This window comes from Bufo bufo, chromosome 3, assembly GCF_905171765.1.
Source record: "Bufo bufo chromosome 3, aBufBuf1.1, whole genome shotgun sequence".
Taxonomy (NCBI): domain Eukaryota; kingdom Metazoa; phylum Chordata; class Amphibia; order Anura; family Bufonidae; genus Bufo; species Bufo bufo.
Genome location: NC_053391.1, coordinates 101,374,401 through 101,399,661, shown reverse-complemented (window position 1 = coordinate 101,399,661; position 25,261 = coordinate 101,374,401). Strand labels below are relative to the sequence as shown.

Genomic DNA, 25,261 nt, shown 5'->3' with positions numbered 1-25,261 from the left:
TGGCTCAAACGGATGCCAAATGGGATGTCTAGACCAGGGATCAGCAACCTTTGGCACCCCAGCTGCTGTGAAACTACAACTCCCAGAATTCTCCTTTCACTTCTATGGAAGTTAAAGGGTTTCTATCACTTCGTTTCACCTATTTAGCTTTCAGACACTAGCGATCCGCTAGTGTCTGCTTTATCTAACCATCCTAATATAAGAGCTTATTGTCCTGCCGTTTAGCTAAAAAAATAACTTATATAGATATGCAAATGAGCCTCTAGGTGCTATGGGGGCGTGATTAGCACCTAGAGGCTCCGTCTACCTTAACAAACTGCCGCCGCCCAGCGCGTCCCTCCAGCCCGCCCATCTCCTCCGGAATGCGACGCTCCTCGTATTCGGCGCATGCGCAGTGAATGTCTGATCGCTTCCCTGCTCAGACATCTCCACTGCGCCTGCGCCGATGACATCATAGTGCTCCGAGGAACAGGCGCAGTGGAGATGTCTGAGCAGGGAAGCGATCAGACATTCACTGCGCATGCGCCGAATACGAGGAGCGTCGCATTCCGGAGGAGATGGGCGGGCTGGAGGGACGCGCTGGGCGGCGGCAGTTTGTTAAGGTAGACGGAGCCTCTAGGTGCTAATCACGCCCCCATAGCACCTAGAGGCTCATTTGCATATCTATATAAGTTATTTTTTTAGCTAAACGGCAGGACAATAAGCTCTTATATTAGGATGGTTAGATAAAGCAGACACTAGCGGATCGCTAGTGTCTGACAGCTAAATAGGTGAAACGAAGTGATAGAAACCCTTTAAAAGAACAGCCGAGTAAGTGTGCATGCTGGGAGTTGTAGTTTCACAGCAGCTGGGGTGCCAAAGGTTGCTGATCCCTGGTCTAGAACCAGAGTCATCCCTGACGCTGCAGGTGGGCTTCAGCTATGTACCACAGCTGGCACCCACGGTGTATGAAGCACAGGAACACAGACAAACAAGTTGCAATTCCCACTTTCAGGGCAGTTATAACACATCGGTGGGGGTCCACTGCGGAAATTTCATGAGTAACCCCCCCCCCCCTAGCTGACTTTGTGCCTCCATGCAGTAGAATGACCTCTTAGGCCCCCCACAGAATAGTTATGCCCATTTAGAGCCCCTACACCAGGGATGCTCAACCTGCGGCCCTTCAGCTGTTGTAAAACTACAACTCCCACCATGCCCTGCTGTAGGCTGATAGCTGTAAGCTGTCCAGGCATGCTGGGAGTTGTAGTTTTGTAAAAGCTGGAGGGCCACAGGTTGAGCATCCCTGCCCTACACAGTAGTTATGCCCCCCTCACAGTAATGACTCATTGACGCAACCGTATGGTCGCCGAGCCTATGTTGTGGACTGCAAACAGCGGGTCCACAAAACATGGGCACTGGCTGTGTGAACTCCATGCTGCGGATGCGGACCCATTGATTTGAATGACATGTCCTATCGTTTGTCATATATTGTGTATCGTGGACCCATTCAAGTCAATGGGTTTGCATCTACAGCACAGAGTTCACATGTCCAGTGCCCATGCATTGCATTGAGCCGAGTAAAACGAGAAATGTACTGTTTTATTTTATGCAAATGAGGCATTGGAGCACCAGGAGGCCGGCTTATGCAGTTTGAGCACCACTGCAGCAATGCCCCGATGCTCAATACAGACGCCCCCCTTCCCTTTGACCTCATGTCTAGCTCTGAGTTCTAATGTGTTGTTCAATTTCTTTTATTCAAAAGAGCCAAGAAGAGAACAATACATCAAGAGACGTAAACAGCTCGTTAACAAGTCGTAGCAGTGTCTGAGTTCTAATGCGGCTCATGCACCGTTGATGTCATTCCACCCGGAAGTAGAGGCACCATCAGCTTCATCTGCAGTGGCCTCCACTTCCGGAAGTAGTGACGTCAACAGCGTCAAGCAGCAGAAGACGTGGCGCGCACACGCCAGAACTAGACGTGACATCTAGCGCTGTCAATCTAAGGGGACGGGGCGTGTTTATGATGACGGCGTCAGCATCGAGCACCAGGGGCGTGTTGCTGGAGCGGTGCTTTTTTTTTTAAAATAATGGAACTCTATGGTGACGGACGGCATCTGTAACGTATACGTTTATTTTGTGTACCGAGCCTTTTTCACACAAGCCATGAGTTATTCTATAGAATGGTCCCTGCAGCCAAGGCTGTGCTTGTACACGTCACTGGCGGAAAGCACCACGTGATGCCCTTCAGCCAATCAGCGGGCTTCTCTGCCCTCCCCTTCAGGCAGCAAAAATGATTCTGGAATTAGATAGTAAAATGCTCTCCCTCGGGGTATCCAGGCTCGCCCTGTGCAGGAGGCGCGGTCACAGGCATACTAAACCCTATCTGCTGGGAACGTGAAGACACTGCAAAGCGCTGCTTATCCAGGAAACGTCACTCCCGAACATGCCAGCTCCAACATGGCCGCCCTCTCATTACATACACATAACGCGCATGCGAAGACAAAGCCAAAACATAAACAATAAAAAGCCCCTTCCATGTACGCAGGAAGAGGACCCAGTTCCCTCCCACGGGCAGCCCCTGTACGCCCCTTTTTCCTAGCTCTGCGCCTGCGTACATCTAAGGACGTAACGTAACTTCTCGCCGCGCCCCCTGCTGTGGGCAGGCCGTGTGTGCTTCTTCCGTCCTAAAGCGCACGCTCCGCTCGGTGACGTCACTGTAGCCATCCAATCCACCCCGCCTCTTTCGTGGCTGTTCTAGGCTTCCCGTTCTCGAACACCACGCATGCGCATGGTTGGTGACGTAGATGCCGTCCGCTGTCTTCCCAGCGACTCAAAGAAAGCCGTCTAGCCTGTTGCGCATGCGTAAACGCCGTGACGTTCCTAAAGTCTAGCGCTTCTCCTATCCTCGGTGTTTAGCGGCTCAGCGCTCCCCCTCCCTTTCTCCTTGTTGTACGCATGCGCAAAGGGCTGTCTCCCGCGCAGTCACTTTGCGCCAAGTGCGCGGCCGCTGCTGGGGGAGGGGAGACGCACGTAAGCAACCGCGGAAGGAGTGGAGCGGAACAGGGAGCCCGTCACGGAGCAGTGCGCCGTTATACAAGCCCTTCTGTCTGCCCTTCTCCCCTGTGAAAAGACGGGGCCAACATGGCCGGAGCCTTGATGCTTCCTGCAGACCGCAGCCATCGCAGGAGGAGGGACCGGCGACCAGTAGGCTAGGCCCTGGATAGGCCTCGCCATATCCCCGGAGCAGGGAGCGCCCCCTCCTCGGAGTGCTTCCCTCTAAAGCTTTCTTGTCGGCCGGATAGCTCCTAGGAGACAGCGAGGCTCCATCTCCGTTACTCGGAGCTCCAGGACCTGATCCCCCGGGGGGGAGGCCGCGGCGACCTCACTGAGCGACTCGTCTGCTGGGCCCGAGACCCCGCCATGGAGACCAAAACCATTGTGTACGACCTGGACACGTCCGGGGGGCTGATGGAGGTAAGCTGAGCCCAGCATTGAGGGAGGGGCCCCCTGCAGACCCTGGCTCCTCTGCCCGGCCTCATAAGGATGCCCTCGGCCCATGATCGGCGGAGACATGCGCAGTGACGGCCGGGCTCCATTTACTGCCATGTCTGCAGGAGGACAGTCTATTGCTCCCTGGTATCATCAGCCTCTGGGGCTGCAGAGGACATATTCTGCCCCCTGATCTCCTCTACCCCCCATCTCCATGCACCTAGATGACTGAGAAAAGGTGTAGCTTGGGCTCTTGAGGCTGTACAAGTGGTGCACCAATCAGAGAGCTGCTTCTATACTCCATGGGACCTCTGAAAAAATGAGAGATTGGATCTGATTGGTTGCATTGGACAAACCCTGCGCTAGCTCTGATCTCCTGCAGTGTATTCATCAAGCAGCCCCGCTCGCACGTCAGTGTTTGGTCAGTGGTTTCCATCAGTGATTAGGAGCGAAGCCTATACACAGATACGGTATAATGGAAAGATCTGCTCCTGTGCTTTATTTTATGACCCCAAATCACTGATGTGTGAACTAGGCTTGAAGGTGGTCGCGTTAGATTAGTATCTGTTGATTTTTGGCTGGGTTGTCCAGGCAATTAATGTATACGAGTTGTTTCAGCTTCCCTCCACCTTGTGCCAGATTTTGGAGGGGAAAGAAGGCTCGAGCATGTTGGAATTCAACAGGCTTGATCATTTTGTTTTCAGAGGAGGTGCATGGCGTCTGGCAGAGCCAAATGTGTATAGGGGTGGTAGCTGTTTGCTGAACTGGTGCTGAAAAGGGTCTTCCACATTTTAGACACCAGTGACCTGTGCTCGGGATAGGTCATCAGTGTGAGATTATGGAGGTCCGCGCCTCCGCTGATCAGCTGTTTAGTCGGGAGGCTGTATCGGCCTCCAGATCTGCACACTGCTGTGTTCTGGTGCCGCCTGCAAACAGCTGATCGGTAGTGGTGGGCCCCCCACTGATCTGATAGTGATGACCTACCCGGAGGGCATGCCCTGTTCACACTATTCTGCCCGCAAGAACAGTGGAAGCCTTGAGATTAGGAATAAAGGGGCACAAGGCTTTTTTTTTTTTTTTTCTCTCATCTTATGCAGCTGCTTTGATGAAGAAGAAAAAAAATGTGGGTTTCTCGTTGGAAAAATCCAATTAAAATGAGTGGGGGTTGTTTTTGCCGATGGTGGTTTGACACCGGTTCTGAAGCACAGTAGGCAGTGTGGACACTGTGTCCGCAACAGCCCCCAACCCCACTGCGTGACATCATTTGTGAATATTATTAGTTTTATGCAATAGGTTTGGAATCGTGTGTTCTGTCGCTGATGCTTTCCACCTTCCCCTGTGCCTACACTAGCAAATCCAAGCCCTCCTGGCACCACCCAAGAGTGAAGAAGGGGAGAAGAAAAGCAGGAGACCAGAAAAAGAGCCCAGGAGAAGTGGACGGGCCACCAACCATGACAGCTGTGATAGCTGCAAGGAAGGAGGGGACCTCCTCTGCTGTGACCACTGTCCGGCCGCTTTCCACCTTCAGTGCTGGTAAGAGGCCGTCGTCTATCCCCATCGTGTATATTAGCTGTGGAGAGAGCTCCTGATAGTGTGAATACCTGTGTGTCTGGTGTTTGTTATCCTGTGAACCCTCCAGGCCTATATGTTGTCTCATTTGTTCTAATGGCAGGCCCTTAGATATTTACTCTTAAAAGGCTTAGCTGTGAATTTGACATTGACGGCCTATCCTCAACTGTTGGAAGAGGCTTTGTTGCTCTGTAAGGCCTCCTCCTAGGCCAGTGACGTCACCGTACATTGGTCTTGTGGCCTAGGAGCAGCTTATGGGCCTGATCTGCAATACCAAGCACAGCCGCTGTAGAATGGACGGCCAGAGCTCTGGTGACAGCAGCATCTCTTCAAACAGCTGATCGGGTGACGTGTCAGGAGGTGGACCTCCGCCAGTCTGATAATGATGACATGTCCTCAGGATAGACCCTGAATATCAAATTCCCAGAAAACCCCCCTTACTGTTGTTGTCATAGGGTTTGCCATCTATGATCTGTTGTGTGCTACTGTGCAAATATGCAGTGTTGTGCCTCCAGCCATCCCATAGGTGGCGCTGGTGCCGCTGTTCTTCACTGTAACACAAAACCAGTTCTGTTCATTGTTCTGTTTCTGGCAAAGTGAGGTCTTCCTGGGTCTGCGTGCCTCCGCAGTGCTGACTGCAGCTAGATCGGGACGTTGGGGCATCGGCATCTTTTTGTAGGTCCTTGTGACAAGCGTTAGGTCAGGGGTCTGCAGCCTTTCCACTCCGGCTGCTGTGAAACTGCACACTTGCCCAGCTGTTGTTGTAACTCCCATAGAATTAATAGGAAGATTCTGGGAGTTGTAGTGTCAGGACAGCCGGAGGTTGCGGATCCCTGATCTAGATAATTATGACATTGCCGCTTGCAGGCGGATGTCTTACGTCTGTGTGGCATAAGTGAAGGTTTCCCAGTGTTATGAGGTGGTGACACAGCGCGGTTCTAGTTACCCGGGAAGGAAATATAATTAGGCCTGTGTACTTCTGGTAAAGCCGGCGAGCAGTGCTGGGAAGGGTGCCAGCTTTGTTGCTCAAGGACAACCTCTATTGTATATGGATGGCCACTCGTACATGGAGGGAATGCTATCCGGACCCCTCTTCTTGCGGGGTCTTATGTAGAATCGCTGTGCACGGTGACACAGACAGGAAGGAACTTGTCTGTGTTTACATGGCACGGGTCTCACCGAAGACGCTGTATACAGGGTGTCATTTGGGAAGCAGCTCTGTTTTATCTTCCTGTGCTGTAGATGGATGAATGCGGTATTGTGTAATTGTGTGAATTCCCTGCTGGTCGAGCAATGACACCTTCGGCAGCTTCCTAAGGCTCTGTTCACACCATGTTTATGGGCTACTACCCGGTGCTTACATATCAGTAAGTTATTGTAGTGGGGGAGGAACCCCTCCACACACACGACCTTTGACCCAGTGCTGTATGGCGACAATGTTAAAGGGGATGTCTGGCCCCATAGCCAATTTTAGTTATGGCCCTGAAATTCAGCAAATGAAAAGGGGGTGGGGGGTGGGACCACTCGCCTATTCACCACCTCTCAGGCCCCAGTATGATATGGCGTCTGCGGTCAAGTGCACCACTGCAGCCATTTACTATTTTCAGGGGTGACTTGTCCCCAAGCAGCATGTGGCCACAGCTCAGTGGTTTTGGGGCTAGACCGATCCCTTTTATTTCTGAGGTACCCATAGATTTCTACAGTCTTCACATCAGAATACCATTGCTTGACCACATTGAAAAATGCAGTCTATGATGCCATTCAGCATAGCAAATGTATGTAGATGTTAAAGGATATTCCTTCATTTTATTATCAGCGGGGGTCCGACCTCTGGGCCTCTCCAGCCTTTGCTATGCAGGGGGTTTGCAGCCCAGTGCCCTTAGGTGACTAGGACCAGCTGCAGCTTCTTGTACAGCCCTGTGGCCAGGACACCTCTATCCAGGGAAGGACTTTATTCTAAAGAGTCGGACCCCTACTGATCATAGTGATAAATGTGGTGAGAGGCCATCGCATTTACGCTATACTTTTTTGCAGTGTTAAGACTGTATTACACTGCCCAATGTTTTCGCAGATAATCGCAAATACTCATTAGCGATCATCTGGCAGTGTAATACTGCCGCGAACGCTCGATCATCGTGCAGTCCAAGTCTTTTGACATGGTAAAAAAAAGATTGTCTGCATGCGGCAGATTGTGGTGTCCAATAACAATCTGCTGCGGGCAAACCATTATACAGCATGGGGACGAGCAATGGCATATAACGATTGCTCCTCCCTGTGCTGTGGAGAGATCGCTCTCCTCTGCTAGCGAGCAGGAGATTGCCGGGAGGTAGCGCTCCCCATGGTCTGCCACGTTGCGCTGTGTAGTACAGGCTTTAGTTAATGATGACGTGACAATCTGCAGCAGAAATCTGAGGGGCAGCCTTGCATTTCTCCTGGGGTTTCCACTGCAGTTTGTATTTACGTGTGAACATACTCCAAGGCACACGTCTAGTTTTGGTCCGCATCTGATCCACCTTCTTTGAGGGTCGGATGTGGAACCCATTTATTTCAATGGGTTCACAAAAGACGCGGACAGCACTCCATCCACATCTGTATGTCTGTTCCACGGCCCTGTAAAATAGAGAGAACATGTCCTATTCTTGTCCATGTTGCAGACAAGGATAGGCATTTCTAGCGGAGGACACGCACATGGCCGGTATCCATGTTTTATAGATCTGCAATTTGCGGAACACAAAAACGGATATGTCCATGTGCAGGAGGCCTAAGGCCTTGTAGTGAGCGGTATTTGTGGGGCACAGTTGTCAGGGGATCTTCTTGGTTCTCATTTGTAGACCACACGTGCGTTATCCATTTCTGATGGGATTCTAGCGGCACTTTGGCCGTCTGACCCCCTGCAGCCCTAATGCTATTCACAGCTGAAGGTTTGCCGCACGTCTCCTAGAGATCCTCTGCTAAATAAATCATCAGCACCAATTTCTGTCCTGTGCTGATAGTTTGCTACAGTGTTTCACTGGAGGAGAAATGAGCCATTCTGTAGTCCCAGCTGTAATTGCCTAGACCAGGGATCAGCAACCTTTATCACTTCAACTGCTGTGAAACTACAACTCCCAGAATGCACACTTAGCTGTTCCTGTATCTCCTATAGACGTAAAAGGCGGATTCTGGGAGTCGTAGTTCCAAAACAAATGGATGCCGATCCCTGACATAGCCTGAGCCGATTGAGGCAGTCTCTTCCATCTGCACCCACCTGCGTAGCCCATGGCAATTCACTGGGCCCATTGGTCCGCGCAGAGAAACTCTCAGCATTCGCCGTTCTTGTCCGTGAATGTACCTTGCAAACGGACGCCTACAGGGGCGCACGCTCATCCGTCTTCTTCGGACAGCAATCGCTTGCCATAAGCAAAAGCGCAACCTTATATTATACAATGATTAGAGCAGAGTATAATATACAGACTTGGAACTGATGCACTTTAATCCCTGCATATTGTGCCATTCACCATGTGCAGTGATGGCGGCCACTGTCTGCGGCGCGCACAGGCCGCCAAATCCATGGGAAGTGACATAACCCCCCTTTTTTTTGTCTTCTCCAAATAACCCTTTGGTCTTGGAGGTATGGTACCCATGTCACATCACACACCGAGTCCTATGACCCCAGGAAGACAGCTGATTTTGCTGGGGAAAGCTTTGACCAGCCAGGCATTTAGTAATAGTAAACTAAATAGGTCAATGGTTAAAGGGAATGTGTCACCGAAATTATTTTCTGCTAATTTAGTTCCGATAGCAGCACACATCCTGTTTTTAATTCCTGATCGCAGATTTTTTTTTTGTTGTTTCCTGAACATGATTGAGGGCGGCCATCTTGCCCTGAGCAGTTGTTAAAGGGGCTGGCCAGTTTACATTACTACATGTATGCGGCTCGTAAGAAGCATTATTAAACAAGCAGCACTGATGTCCGATAGTTTAATATGAACAATTCCTGTTTACTCACAGGACCGCGGGCCAGCCATGTTCTCAGTCTTGGTAAACCATCGGACATCAGTGCTGATAGTTTTATAAAGCTTATTACGAGCTGCGTGCATGTGCTGTTACCAGCTAGTAATATAAACTGGCCAACCCAGAAGAGTACCGGCTGTTGCGTTTTGTTTTTTAACCACCGCCCTCATGGCTCTTTAGGCTACTTTCACATCTGCCTTGTGCTGTCTGGTTTTGAGATCCGGCAGCTCAACGCTTCAGTTTTGTGTCCATCCATGGTCAATGGGGACAAAAATGAACAAACCCGAACGGAGTGCACCAGAATGTGTTCCCATGCCGGACACACAATCGCTGTGCGGCATGGGAAACTGAACATGCCGTATCCAGCACCAAAAAAAACATGTAAGCCAATAGTGCCGGATCCTTTTTTTTTTTTTTTTTTACAAACACGAAACAAAACGGATTATGCGCCCATTGACTAAGTGGTTTGAGTGCTGAATCCGCTTTCTTCATTTTCAGTATAATATAAGCTGATTCATTCTGAAGGGTTGCAGCCGGTTGTATTAGAACGGAAGCGTTTTGCTGTGGTTTTGAGATCCCCTGCCGGATCTCCAAACTGTACTGCAAAAATGCAGATGTGAAACTAGCCTTATTTTGATATTTATATGTTTTCTGGCTCTGGGTTTCAGAACAGTTGCTTCCTTGTAGATCTTTGTGTCTGTATATAGCCAGACAGTAAGAATGGTCAGCCTAGTGGCTGTGTCTGGTACTGCAGCTCAGTCTATTTCAGGTGGGGGAAAAAAAAGTTTTGAGCTTGTGCAGCAATCCACAGCGTCACTTGACCTGTGGTGCGGATTTTAAATCCCCAGCTTGCCGATTTGCAGTGCATTGGGTGAAATGTGTGGCAAACCTGCAGCAGAAGTTCTGCCTTGTGTGTGGCCGTACTCGAAGGGAATGTGAACACGCAGCAGGTTTGTTGCTGAAATTTCTGTAACCTAATCATCCATTCCATATATATGAATGGGCTTATTTTTGCAGGGTGTGCATGGGTTTCCTCAAGGCCCAATCAAATGAGACAGTCACAGAAAAATCCGCCAAAAAAAAGAATTGCTGTGTTGAACATACCCTTAGGCCAAGGTCACAGAGCTGGCCATAGGCTTTAGTCTCCAGTGTAAGGGCCATGTACACAAATGTATTTTCTTTCCGTCTCCGTTCTGTTTTTTGTGGACCATATGCAGAACCATTCATTTCAATGGGTCCACAAAAAAAAGGAAGTTGCTCCATGTGCATTTCGTTTCCATATTTCCACATACCCGTTCCGCAAAAAAATAGAACATGTCCTATTATTGATTGCATTACTGACCAGGAAAGGACTGGTCTATTAGGGACCAGCTGTTTCATTCCGCAAAAATCGGAATGCACACAGACACTATCCGTATTAAAAAAAAAAAAAAAAAAAGGAATGAATTTGGTCGACAATACTAAAAGCATTCATTTTCAGCTGGCCACATAAAATTTTCTAAAGGTGGCCACTGATGACTTATCTGGTGTGTATGGGCAACTTTAGTTACTGTCACCCCCCTTGTGGTTCAGACTGTCTCGTGAAAAGCAAGCTCCAAGAAGGCACGATGGCTTCGCTTTTCTACATTGGTGCGTTTTTCCCCTGTACTGACACCACCCAATCCTCGCGGACAGCACCGGAGTGGCCTGCTGCAGCGCGATCTCCGACCATGTTCTATCCTCACTTCACTCTTCAGCAGGCAAAGCGGGGGAGTTCTAGTAATGGTGTCACCCATATGAGAAATCCCTCTAACTGAATGGATTGTGGATGCTGGATCCATTATTAATTATTCTGTCCACCCGAGTCCTGAAAGGGCACATGGCAAACACTGGCTCTTTTTTTTTTTTTTTTTTTTTTTTGCTTAGGATTTTCTGAAAGACGGCATTGAGTAAGTAAAGCCCATGTTCCCCTGTGCTCAGTAGAGCTTGAAGCATTTGTATGTAAAGTGTTAATGCCGTTTCCTTGTCTACAGACCACAGGGAGTGGACTCCGTAGACAAACGCATTCCTCGGGGACACAATGCTTATATAATAAGGGCTTATTCCTGCTCTAGAGCTTTATAGGAGAGCAGAGGCTTCCTGTCCTTAGGGCAACCATAGGGGAGGCTGTGTGGCTGATACCCGGGGTGACATGCTAGGTGACACTCATCGGTGACCTATATGACGGCACTTTTCATAGATCAGCTTATGTAGAAAGGAGATGATCTGCTGGATTCCCACAACGTGTAATAAATGCCTGTGATCCGATCACATTGGCTGGGATATTGAACAGTCGCCCATCTCCGGCTCTGACAACTCTAAACAACCTCTCGCTTGGATCAATGGCTCTTTGCTTAGACTGTTGTCAGATTTCCATACACTGAAATCTATGAACACAGCCAAAAGCCTTCATTCCGATCGGTCACCAGTGAGACCTTCTCATCTGTCTCATTCACACCGGACATTTGCTAGGCCGATCATCGTTAATTAAAGTTACTATGAACGGCCTGGGGAAAGGTGCTGTCGATCGCCCAATGAATGAGCAAAACGCTTGTACTTTAGGTGAATTCATTGTTGATGCGGACACCTAAACCATTGCTTCTGAGCGGCAGACTGTACTGGGCAATAGCCATCACTCATCCCCTTACATGCTACATACAAATGCATCTCTTGCCTATAGTGAAGGAGAGATTCCTTCCCGATAATTTCCCGCTCACTTGGTGCACATCCAATCCAAATTTTTTGCAGATTAGGTGTGGACCACTCATTTAAATGGGCCGTAAAAGATGTGGAAAACGCACCATGTGCTGTCCGGATCTGCGCATCTGTTCCGTGGACCCTCAAAAAAAAAAAAAATTTTAATATGTCCTATTGTCTGTTTTGCGGACAAGAATAGGTATTTGTACCACAGTGCAGGACCTGCGGAAGGGGGAAATGCAGGATGCACATGGCCATATACATCTGCGGACCGCAAAACGTTTACCGTCGTGTGCATGAGCCCTTAAAGGGGTTGTCTGGGTACAGAGCTGAACCTGGACATTTCCCCATAATAACCCCTCCGGCCCCCCCCCCTGTTATGAGCATTAGAGCATTTCATGCTCCAATGATTTCCCTTGCCCAGTGCTGTATCGCGCAGGGCAAGGGCTTTATTTTATTTACATTGGCACACTGCTAGGCAGAGGCTTCCGCCCAGCAGTGTTCCCGGTGACATCCCCGGCTCTGATGGGCGGGCTTTAGCTCTGCCCTAGGCGTTTTACAGACTAGGGCAGTGCTAAAGCCCGCCCGTTAGTGTCAGTGAAGTCGCCGGGCTCACTGCTAGGCCGAAGCCTCCGCCTAGCAGTCCCTATGGAGAGCCCAGTACTAGGGATCGACCGATATTGATTTTTTAGGGTCGATACCGATACCGATAATTTGTGAACTTTCAGGCCGATAGCCGATAATTTATACCGATATTCTGGGAATTTTCATTTTTGAGAAAAAAAAAAAATTCATACACAAATCTGCTGAAAATTTAATATGTTTATTGTTAATGTGTATTTTGGTTTATTGTTAATGTGTATTTTTTTTTTTTTATAAATCTTTTTCATTTATACTTAATATTTTTGTATTTTTTTTTTTTTTACTAACTTTTAGCCCCCTTAGGGACTAGAACCCTTGTCCTATTCCCCCTGATAGATCTCTATCAGAGTGAATAGGAGCTCACACTGTCCCTGCTGCTCTGTGCTTTGTGCACACAGCAGCATGGAGCTTATCATGGCAGCCAGGGCTTCAATAGCGTCCTGGCTGCCATGGTAACCGATCGGAGCCCCAGGCTTACACTGCTGGGGCTCCGATCGGAGGAGCAGGGGAGAGGGGATCCTGTGGCCACTGCCACCAATGAGTAATACTGGGTGGGGGGGAGGGGCGCACTGCGCCACCAATGTTTTTACTATTGGCCGGCATTGGGGTGGGGGGCGCACTGCGCCACCAATGATTAATACTGGGGGGCTCGGGGGGGGCGCACTGCGCCACCAATGAAGAGGAGTCTTTCATTCATATACAGGAGGCGGGAGCTGGCTGCAGAATCACATAGCCGGCTCCCGACCTCTATGAGCGGTGGCTGCGATCCGCGGCACCTGAGGAGTTAACTACCGCGGACCGCAGCTGCCGTTCATAGAGGTCGGGAGCCGGCTATGTGATTCTGCAGCCAGCTCCCGCCTCCTGTATATGAATGAATGAAAGGCTTATCTTCATTGGTGGCGCAGCGGCCACAGCCCCTCCCCTCCTCTTGTCTCCTCTCCTGCTATTGGCGGCAGCAGCATCACAGGGGGGAGGAGACACTGCTTCCTTCTCCCCTGTGCTGCGGAGGGAACACAGAACGCGCTGAGAGCAGCGCGTTCTGTGTTCCCCATACGTTATCGGTATATCGGCAAAATAGAGGCCGATACCGATAACGTTCAAAATCCTCAATATCGGCCGATAATATCGGCCAAACCGATAATCGGTCGATCCCTACCCAGTACGTTATTGGATCTTCAAAAAATGCCTTTTGCCCTGTGTGATTCAGTGCACGGCAAGGGAGAGCATCGGAGCATGAACTGCTCCGATGCTTATATCAGGGGGGCTGCCTGGGTGAAAATGGGGATATGTCCGGGTTCAGAAATAGATTTACCAGTAGATGGTTTTTAGTGGTGGGACCTTCTCAGTGCAGACCCTTGGATGCCCTACTTGACGCATTCCAATCCCCCAACACGATTCATAGACGCAGCAAATGACATGGGACCTCGCAGAGGGGGATCTACAGCTCAGTACCCTCTATATTAGCCAGAGCAAAAAGATGCTAAGTAACAGTATACTCTCTTCAGCAGTGCGTTACATTTCAATGGGCGCCATGGAGAGCTGCCTGTGGCGGCAGCTGCAGGAAGAATGTGCGGCAGTGTGGACTGGAGTATTTGCTCGCTGGTAATATTTTCCGAAATGTGGTTTCTAAGAAACCTGCAGAAGATTAACCGTGAAAAACAATGTCCATCTTTAGAACCATTTTAGACTTTAAGATGGTTCAATCTCGGCCACATCTGAGGGGTTGTGTAGGTGCGAAATCTGTACCCAAATCCACATATTTATCTCAACCGTATTTTTTAATTCTTTTTTGCAGATTTTCTGTTTATTTTACCAACCCCATTGAAGTCTGTGGGGAAAACAACTATACATAGGATGCAGAATGGCACAAATAATTGAAGTGCTGTGTGTTTTAACCCCTTCAGGACCTTGCAATTTTCTGTTTTCACTTTTTACTCCCTGCCTTCCCGAAGCCAGAACTTTATTTTTCTTTCACATAACCATGTTAGGCCTTGTTTTTTTTTTTGCGGGACACGTACTTTCTAACAGCGCCTTTTAAAATTCCGAGCGTGGTGGAACTGGGAGAAGATGCAATCTTGCCACAGGGATTATTACCTTTATTCTCCAGGTCAATACGATTTACAGCCATACCACATTTATATTGTCTTGCGTTTAAACAGGATTGTCTGGGCTTTTACTGTTGATGACCTATCCTCAGGGTAGGTCAGCAATATCAGATCGGCGGGGGTCTAACACTCGGCTACCCCACAGCTCAGCTGTATGAGGAGACAGCGTGCGCATGTACCGTCTCCCTTCTCTCTTCCTGCTGCTGTCTATGGCAAAGACCATGCGGATAGGGCTGAGCGAATCGACTTCGGATGAAAATTGGAACAGAGTTTGGTGAAAGTTGTTGTTTTTTTTATTTTTATTTTTTTTTTTTTTTTTACAATAGAAATTAATTTCTGAAGTTATTACCTGAAGTCTCACGAGACTTAAGGAAGTAATAACGTCTGCTCATTGGAGCCAATACATTCTAATACAGTATTCTAACGAAGTTTTCTGCGAATTGACTTCGGATGTCGATTCGCTCATACAATCGTGTGAATGGGGGACTTACCTTTTTGTTTTTTCACATGGAAATGAAAACCTGTAATTTTTGAAGCTTCTGCGTCCACTTGAAAGAAAAACGCTAGTGATGTGTTTGTGGAAGTGTGCAGTCACGTAGATGGGATAAATGTAGGGGTTCGGGCCAAGGTGTGACTATGTGCGTGCCATTTGGGTTGGCAGCCATCGTTGCCTCTTTGGATCCGGTGGTATGTCTCACAGGCCAAAGCCTGCCTAGGACTTGGGATATGTACGTGTTTGTTTCCGCGGCAGGATTCGTGTCTCCACTCTCTTGGAATGAAGTGTGGTATGCAGGGGGGGTTGGTCTCCTGCATTTTGATATGGATGTCCTCTCCTCAGGATAGACCATCAATACCAGATCGGTGACTGGGGTCAGACACCCGACACACCTGCCAATCAGCCATTCTGCAGTAGCTCCAGAGGTCGGCACCAGAACCATGCAGTCCATTGTGTGTCGTGGACTGGGCTTGTGTCCAATTCACCTCAATGGGAATGGGACTTCTGGAGGTGCTGATGGGGGTGCAGGGTGCCCCTACCAGTGAACAGATAATGATGGCCTATGGGTCATCAATATTAAAATCCCAGAAAACCCCTTTAAGATGTGACATGTTTTAAAAAAAAAAAAAAAGAATTTTGTTTAGCAAAATTCTGCTTTGAAGTAAACCATCCATTAGGTGTTATAGAGTTATACAAAAGAGTCTAGCCGTGCTCCTGTACCCTGCGCCCCTGGGTCCTTTATGGTGTCTACAGGATTATGATGATGATCTCTAAAGTAAAGTGCGTTGTGGATGACGCCGGCCATCATATGTTTTATATGCAAGTGTCAAAGCCGCAGAATGAGACTTCAGTTTTACCCATCTGTATCTTCTGTATGCTTCTGTTTGTGTGGCACCCACAGTCTGAGGGGTGACTGCCGGCGTGCATTGTGGGTGCTTCCTGTGGCTGCTGACACAATGTCATGAAAGAGAACATAATGTGCCATAAAGGGTTAAAGAAAGGTGACCTACACATTGACGCACCATCCAAAATGTTAGGCACCAGCAGCAGATTTCTGGGCGGTTTGGCTGCCTACCTCCTGGGGTTTGTCCAGCCCTCACTTAAAGGGAATGTGTCATCATAAAATGACTTATTGTTTGTTCATGTTTTTATGTTTAACATTTTAGAGATTTTTATTTTTTTATATTTTCAGTGTCAATATCTGTATTTAAACAAAACCAATAAAATCCTGCAGTTTTTCGCACTGGCCACTAAGCCTAATACTACAAGCCACTTCTTGGTCTGTACAGATCACATTATGACAGTTACCTGCTTATCTGTCATTCTAATCCTGCCTGTAATATCATCACCTCTGTGTATAGATAAGACACCATTCACAATAGGTGATATCACAGCTGGCCTACTCCCTCCTGACTTCTGCACAGGTCACAGAGCATGCCTAGAGAACTCTCCCATAGAAGTCAATAGGCCCCCTCCTAACTATTGTCTATGGCCCATGGGGCCTGCTGTAAAGCAAAAAAGAGGAGCTGTCGCCTCTCCTGACATACCTGTTTTAGTAGCTTCATGCATTCCCCATGTAATAACAATTCTGGAGCCTCTATTCTTATGGCTCTATGATGTGCCGTTTCTTTATTATTCCTACTAGAAGTTAAGAATGAATTGCTAGCAGTCTGCAGTCAGGGTACAGGGGGGGGGGGGGGGGGAACCAGTTGGGGGGGGTACCTGCACAGTCTCACTATATCCAGTTACTGTGCAGGGATCCCCCCCCCCCCAACTTGTTACCACCCCTCTGTACCCTTGCTGCAGACTGCTAGCAATTCACTCATAACTTCTAGTAGGAATAATAAAGGAATGGCACAACACAGAACCATAAGAACAGATGCTCCAGAATTATTACATGGGGAATACATGAAGCTATTAAAACAGGCATGTCAGGAGCGGTAAAAGGTCCTCCTTTTAGTGTTTTCTAAATGCTGTTAAGAACAGCTCAGGGCTCAGGCAAGATGGCCGACCCCATAATCATGTTCAGGAAATAGAATTAAAAAAAAAATTGTAACCAGAAAATAAAAACTGATTAGAAAAAAGATTGTGTTGCCATCTCGTTTTAACTGGCTGATACATTTTTTGGTGACACATTTCCTTTCAAGTGCTTTTCCAGGACTTTGTTGATGAATCGGGGCTGAGCTGCAGTACCCCAGCATGGCCACTACACCGTGTACGGCGCTGTATAGGCTCTGCTGGTTCTGGTCCCCTGGCTCCTGCTAGCAGACAGTAACTTGTCCACTGCTGTCATGCTGGTGTTCCCTGGGTCTGAATAAAAGGCCATATATTTAAGTACAGTGATCCTTGTACACTCTAATATGAGGGTGGCATGGGGTCCAGCCCACTGGGGTAGAGCGACGAGCAGGCGAATAGATGTGGCCGGTTCTGTGGCTTCACCATTAATGTGGCATGGACTAATGGCGTCTGCAGAGCGGTGTCACAGGCAGATAAGACCAGTAAGCATCCATGTGCTTTCATGTCGGTGTTTTCTAATTCAGAGTATTATTCCTAAAACTCTTTATTTTATTTTATTTTTAACATTTTTCAGTAGAAATTGCTAATACACAATTGGCTGTATGATCCGGTATGAGTGCGCAGTGTGGCCTGTTTATAAGGTTACTTACGTCTTCCCTCTTGTCTGCTTTCTTTCAGCAATCCTCCCCTGAGTGAGGAGATGCTGCCCCCTGGAGAGTGGATGTGTCATCGCTGCACCATCCGCAGGAAGGTATTGTGCTTTATGTAGTGATAAGCTTGCAGCAGGTGGGGGCTTTCACATCAAGGTTTCCTTCCTAGTTTGGAGAGGCCCGGACAAAGAGGGTTTCAGAGACTGGCGGGCATGCAGCCCTACTAATTCACCAGCATTGGCTGCACGCCCATGTCTAGTCTAGCAAACATTGAGCTGTTTTCCTTCCGCATTTCTTAGGACGTCTAGTGTTCTGGCAAGAAATTTTAGGTATTTATGGGGTATTCCAGGACTTTCATATAGATGCCCTATCCTTAGGATAGGTCATTAATATCTGATCTGCGGGGGTCTGACTCCAGCAACCCCTAACAATCAGCTGTTTTTCAGTCGCTCAAGCGGTGGAACTACACATTGTGGGGGCAGAGCTTGTTACTGCTCCTATTTACTAGCGGATGGAGCTGTGTAGTTCCAGCGCCTATTTCTGATACCGGAACTATTGAAAAAGGCTGAGTGTCCGGGGGTGCTGGGAGTTGGAACCCTGCAGATCAGGTATTGATGACCGATTTATAAGGAAAATCCATTAACCGTCCTGGAAAACCCTTAGGGGCACATTTATTAAGACTGGCGGTTTAGACACCGGTCTTAATAAAGCCCCATAGCTGGCGGAGGATCTGCTGAAGTTATAAAGAGGAGCCGACCTCTCCATAATTTCTGCGCATGCAGCGACCGTTCTAAATGGAAGACAACTTCCTTGCTGTCTTACATTTGTAGACCATTTTCTACACCTAAAACAGGCTTAGAAAATGGTGAGTGAGACCAGCCTGTCGGCCCTTCCCCGTCCACGCCACACTCACAATTTTAGAACTGGCGTGAGCGGGGATTATTTGCAGATAGCGGTGCAACTAACCATTGCGCTGCCATCTGTGCCTGAAATTTGCCTAAAATAGGCGTATTTCAGTATAATAAATGACCCCCTTAGTACCCAGTGATTCTGCAGAATTTCGTATTCACTAGGCTTTCTCTTCTAGCATTACCGCTAAATAAAAAGATTGTTGGGTATCAGTTGTGTCTGACCCCTGATCATGTATGCAGCCTGCTAGGTTTTTCACCCCTGTATTTAATGTCTGCCTGTACTTTTAAAGGGATTGTCCTGTTTCAGAAAGAAATTTGACAACCACCGGGATCCAGCTGAAGAAACAAAACAGGAAGTATTTACCGGACAGGTCCCACGCTGCCGCTCCCCAGCCGGACTCTGTTTACCTAGCTGCAGCCGTGACGTTACAGCAACAACACGTGACCTCTGCAGCCAATCACTGCCCTCATCTGATGCCCTGTTGCAGCCGGGTAAATACAGTTCAGCTGGGAGAATCATAGCAGCAGCATGGGATCTGTCAAGGTTGTACTTACCTGTTCTTTACTTCAGGTGGATTCTTGGGGTTTACCCCCTTTTAAAAATAACTTTTGATATGTCCTAGTGAGCTATAATGTTTTAATCAGTGGGGGAGGTCTCGGCATTCTGACACTAGAACGAGGAGAACGGCCTATTTACACACTGGTCCGTAAACTGAAGGGCCAAGCATACAATGATTACTCCCAAAGTGAAATAGAAAAATGTACTGATCCCCCTAGGGGACAAAGGGGGTAAAACTTAACATTTAATAAACATATATAAAAGTGAGAAGCGCTAGCCAGGGTAAGACCCTCAAAAACAAACAATAAGACAGCCCGGGTGGGCCTGGACAGACAAACACTGAATGGTAACAGTATCAGATGGCATATAAAAGGAACGCCCTCACCCATCAGAAGCTGTAGAAGTTGATAGTAGAGTCACTTTCAATAAGGCGGCCTTCCATACAGTGGACTGAGATACCATTCAGAGATGGTGCCAACGATTGACCTCGTGGATAGGAGTCGGGAGCAGAGAGTCCCTAAATCACCCTGACAAGGGGCAGGGACCAAATCTCCCTACCCATCACGTTTCGTTCCACACGAACTCATGCCTGCTTGAGTCCAGGTGCGACCCAGGATATATAGTATTGTGAAAGATGTGTATCTGGTGTGAACATTCTGTAGTACCCATTTTTGTCCACAAGATGGCCGCAAGCCAGATGTTTGAGCCATATGTGCATTCTTTTGTTTCAGTGAATTGCGCTGACCGTATCCAACTAAACGGCTGTCAGCCTGCCGTTTATATTGATACCATATACTGGGTCGCACCTGGACTCAAGCAGGCTTCACCCACTGGTGTGCCTGCGTACAGGTTACTTGTGTTTTTTTTTTTTTGTTTTGTTTTGTTTTTTTATATGTAAGCTCCAACTACTGCCAAACCTTGTGTTATTTACCCCTCTTTCTAATGCAAGCTTTTCCTTTTGCTTGCCATCATTTATGTACATCTCCACTGATGAGTTCATGTGGAACGAAACGTGGCGCGTCGGGAGTTTACCTCCAGTAGGGTGTACTAGGGATACCGCCCGGGGAATAGGGAAAGGTATTTGGATGGGGTTGCCCCTTGCAGGGCAAGTACCTCGTATAAATAGGTAGGTAGATTTTGTCCCTGCCCCTTGTCAGGGTGATTTAGGGACTCTCTGCTCCCGACTCCTTTCCACGCCAAGGTCAATCGGCACCATCTCTGAATGGTATCTCAGTCCACTGTATGGAAGCCCGCCTTATTAAAAGTGACTCGACTATCAACTTCTACAGCTTCGGATGGGTGAGAGGATTCCTTTTATATGCCATCTGATACTGTTACCATTCAGTGTTTCTGTCCAGGCCCACCCGGGCTGTCTTATTGTTTGTTTTTGAGGGTCTTACCCTTGCTAAACCTGTCTATCTCCTCGGTCTCCGCACCCTGACTCCCTAGGTCTCAGACCCTTTGCTCTGTCCCTGTGACATCTCACACAGTTAACCTAAGTACCTGGATTTGTCTTTGCAGAAACGTGAGCGGAAGAAGGAGCTTGGACAAGTCAATGGGTTGTTTGACAGATATGGGAGAAGGACTGTGTCACCCACTAGTGACATGGATTATTCTGAAAGAGCTGCTGGCAGCTTTCGAGCCCTCGCCCAAGCCCGGATATTAGAGAGAAGGGTAAGCCGCCCCGGCACACCAACATCCAGTGCCAGCACAGATACGCCCACCTCGGAACAAAATGATATGGATGAGGACATGATCGATGTGGATGAAGATCCTTCTGTGGAGTCGGAGTACACTCATTCTCAACTCAAGAGACCATTTCAGTTACTTATCGCAGCAGCCATGGAGCGCAATCCCACCCAGTTTCAGCTTCCTAATGAACTTACCTGCACCACAGCACTTCCAGGTCAGTCTCGTTTCTATGAGTTGGTATAATATCCCCATTTCCCTGTATATTTTTGGATCATTTGCTTGCTTTTCACTGTACTGTTGCTTCACCGTGCGGATTTAGTTTTGTAATGTGCAGTGCGCTTCCTTTTGTTGTGCAGGCACCAGCAAACGTCGGAGAAAAGAAGAAATGACGGGGAAAAATGTTAAGAAAGCACAGCACGAGTTGGATCACAACGGCTTGGTACCTTTACCAGTCAAAGTCTGCTTCACTTGTAGCCGGTATGAATTATAACTGGTCTCGGTAGAACGCGCCTTCTAATGCACAGTGACGATAGCCGTGTATACATCCTTTTCTTTTTTTTATGTGTTTACGCGTAGAAATTACTACTTTGATCAGTGATATCCATCTTTATTGCACAGAAATGGTCTTTGAGCTGTCAGTTTCTATTGGCCCTGTTCACATCGCATTATAGCCCTACGTCTGTTTCTGTTCCTCACTGTTAGGGCTCATGGACACGAACGTGGCAGTTTTGCTATCCGTAAATTGCTGATCTGCAAAACAGATGCCTCCTTTGTGCGTTCCACAATTTGCGCAACAGGCAGCCCTTTATAGAAATGCCTATTCTTGGCTGCAAAACTGCCAAAAATAGGACATGTTCCCATATTTTTTATTAGTTTTTTTGCAGGGTGCTTTGGAACAGAGCAATTGATGCGTACAGCTGTCCTTTTTATTTTTTTACAGCCCCATTGAAGTGAATGGGTCCGCATGCGAGCTGCAAAAAATGCGGCTCGGATGCGGAACCAAACCACGTTCGTATGCATGAGCCCTTATTCCCTGTTCACATCGCAATGTGACCCTACATTCGGAATATACCACGGATATGTCAGTATGGTTCTATATATGCGTGTGTCCGGTATCTGATGTTTAGTGTTTGTTTTTTATACCTGTATAGAGAAGTGTAAGGGTACTTTCACACTAGCGTTTATCTTTTCCGGCACAGAGTTCCGTCAAAAGGGCTCAATGCCGGAAAAGAACTGATCAGGCATATCCCCATACATTCTGAATGGAGAGTAATCCGTTCAGGATGCATCAGGATGTCTTCAGTTCAGTCATTTTGACTGATCAGGCAAAAGAGAAAACCAGAGCATGCTACGGTTTTATCTCCGGTGTAAGAAAACTGAAGACTTGCCTGAATGCCGGCATTTTTTTTCCCATAGGAATGTATTAGTGCCGTATCCGGTATTCAAAATGCCGTATCCGAGAAAAAGGTAAAAAAAAATGCCAGATCTGTTTTGCCGGATGACACCGGAAAGACAGATCCGGCAGGCAGTTCCGGCGATGGAACTGCTTGCCGGATCACTCTGCCGCAAGTGTGAAAGTAGCCTTACTGACTCATTTCTGATAATGGAAGTCAAGAGGTGATGTATGTCTGCATAGTGACATGCGTTGGGCAAGGCTCTAATGTTGTGATCAGGCTCTTATTGCCCCTGTTTGTAAGCATTTTTAAGGGCAAGGTCTCGTGCACATAGCAAAGCCGCACACTGAGCCTGTCACATGGCAGGCCAGATGATGCGCCAAACTTATGTAGTGCCCTGCGCCATCTTTTTTGTTTTGTTTTCCCTTCACCTATTCTGTATGTATCCATGAAAAAAATCTGCATAATGTAAGAGGCATGTTCTCCATCTAGCTCTAAATGTCTGTTATTTTAATTGCCGCCGACTGCCAGAGCTGATTTGTTTCTGTCATTTGCCTGCTAGGAGCTGCCGCGTGGCACCTTTAATTCAGTGTGATTACTGCCCTCTCTTGTTTCATATGGACTGCTTAGACCCTCCTCTTACTGCCATGCCAACCGGCCGCTGGATGTGTCCCAACCATATTGAGCACGTTGTGGTGAGTCACTCTCATTGTTGGTCACAGATGCTGATTTACGCTTTCTAGAATGGTCGCACAGATGTGCCAGCGAAAGTATTTGTCCGTTAACCCCTTGTATACTGGATAGCTAAGAAATTGCAGTTCATGTGTCGTATAAATTATCAATAAGGCCATGGAACGATCTTTGGCTAAAAAATCTTTTTTAATAGTTGCCTTTCAGATTTTTGTCAAGAATCGCAAGCATTTTAATCTTAAATGTCATTTCTATGTCTTCCAGCTGAACCAGAAGAATATGACCCTGAGTAATCGGTGCCAGGTGTTTGACCGCTTCCAGGATAGCATTTCTCAGCATGCGGTAAAGCTGGACTTTCTGAGCCGCATCCATAAAATACATCCCCCAAACCGCAGGCAGCTGCCTTCAGCCAGGAAAAACACAGTCAAGGTGCGTACGACTTGAAGCATTTGTGGAAGAGAGAATCCGTAGAAAGTGCACCAAGTGGTTTTCAGAATTGAATAGCATGTTTTGGCTTGCTCGTAATTGCTATAAACTATTTTTACACTTTCCACCACTAGTGGGCATCCAAAGCCATTGCTATTCTCAATATAGTTTGCAAAGCGTTGAGCGTTGTAATTTTTCTACTTGCTCCTCATCAGGTTCCTGAAGCTATCAAGGCCCAATATCAGTCACCTCCACCGTTACTGCCTCCTGCAGGGATACGTGATGGGGAGCTGATTTGCAACGGTGTACCTGAAGACTCCCAAAAGCACCTGCTTCACTCTGAGCACTTGGCTAACCAAACAGAGCAACAAGAGGTTAGTAGGCGAACGTTCTCATCCCCAGCACTTTCACCTTCTTCCTTTTGTACCTACCACCAGATCTAAAATAAAAAGGGATGTTCTGTGCTACATGGAGTATAGACTGTGTACTAGGAGCATTTCTTTCATAAATTTTAGGCTAGACATGGTTAATTTGAAAGGACACCTTTTTGTTTCATATTTAATTTGAGTCTGATTTCTTTTGGCAAAAATATCTACTGTCTGAAAGGTGCCCTGCTAGAGCCACAAATGCCATCATCTTCCATTATATATCTAATCGTGTAACCCCTAGATAACCGATGGGAGATGCATTCCTAGTTTTAATCCGAATGTTTTGGGTTTTGTTTTGAATCTTTAGTGGCTCCGTAGTGTGGTTGCACTTCAGTGCAGCATATTGAAATACTTATCTGCTAAGCAGATGCCAGCCTGGGGATCAGAGGACGTTGACTCGTTGGATGTGAAACCAGTCATATCGCCTGATGGTTCCTTGTCCAACTCTCACCAGCACGCTGACGGCAAGCCCCAGTTATCTCCATCTTTAGAACTGTCTCCGAGGAGCCAATCTACAACGTTGGAAGACGATACTACTTACGTGGTGAAACCACATCTGTCAACCAGTGGTGGTACTTCCAATGGACCTGCTGTTTCGGAGTCCAAATCAAACGGACCTCATACTTGTAATGTTAGCCCAAGCCACACGGAACAGTTACGTGACCATCAAAGACTATCTGGAGCTAGTCCTGGTGTTTCTGTACTTTCTCAGAGACCAGCAAGGCCTCGGTCAGGCACTCCTCCCACAACAGTTGTTCTCCCAAATCATGTAGTGAAAGCAGAAGGCACGACAGGAGCTGCACATTGCACCCAGAGGCTTTCAGGTCCTACTCTTACACCTCCTAATTCTTGCACCAGTACGGAGCTTGCTAGCACTTTGTCATGGAAGCATACCCAAACGCAAGCTACTCCTTCACTCAGTCAACCTGATTCCAGACCTGTTGGGTCACCGCTCTCTGGCACCCGGGCACTTACGCCTCCACAGGCGGCTGGGGGTGATCTTACCTCTGCAGCGTCTGGTGCATCCAGGCTCTGTGTAGCAGCTCCTCCCACAGGTAAGTCATTGGCTTCTCTTATTTAATGATATTGAAATCAGAGTTTGCTTAGGGTATTATTGGGTCAATCATAATGTGAAGCAGGCAAACTGCCTGCCACAATGTCATTGGCATCTGACAACTCCTCTGCCAATTCCAGTTTGAGAATTCTGCCATCACATATTACTGGAATAGCTCTTGTCTTCTCGGTTCCTAGAAGTGCCTTAGGACAGAGATGCCCAACCTGCGACCCTCCAGCTGTTGCAAAACTACAACTCCCAGCATGCCTGGGCAGTCTCCAGCTATTAGGGCATGCTGGGAGTTTTACTTCTGCAACAGCTGGAGGGCTGCAGGTTGAGCATCTCTGCCTTACGACGTTGCAGGTGCCTAATATTCAGGCAGGGTTTCAGAAGCAGTTTGTGATCTTGGTGTAGATGTTACTGCATCGTATATGGTTCATGCCCTGAGCACCA

At 47.8% G+C, this 25,261-nt stretch overlaps 1 protein-coding gene across 2 annotated transcripts in view; it reads left to right on the top strand.

Annotated features, from left to right (window-relative positions):
• The first annotated feature begins 2,884 nt into the window (after positions 1–2,884).
• PHF12 (PHD finger protein 12) overlaps positions 2,885–25,261 on the top strand; it is a 40,310-nt gene continuing 17,933 nt past the window's right edge. Inside the window, exons 1-9 of one of the 2 annotated variants that reach the window (XM_040423413.1) lie at positions 2,885–3,453; positions 4,820–5,001; positions 17,683–17,755; positions 20,646–21,030; positions 21,173–21,293; positions 22,773–22,905; positions 23,165–23,329; positions 23,542–23,700; positions 24,062–24,809. In XM_040423413.1, the coding sequence (XP_040279347.1) occupies positions 3,400–3,453; positions 4,820–5,001; positions 17,683–17,755; positions 20,646–21,030; positions 21,173–21,293; positions 22,773–22,905; positions 23,165–23,329; positions 23,542–23,700; positions 24,062–24,809 (2,020 nt within the window). In that variant the 5' untranslated portion in view covers positions 2,885–3,399. Of the gene's footprint in view, positions 3,454–4,761; positions 5,002–17,682; positions 17,756–20,645; positions 21,031–21,172; positions 21,294–22,772; positions 22,906–23,164; positions 23,330–23,541; positions 23,701–24,061; positions 24,810–25,261 lie in introns of both variants that reach the window. The other variant, XM_040423414.1, reaches the window with a different exon arrangement.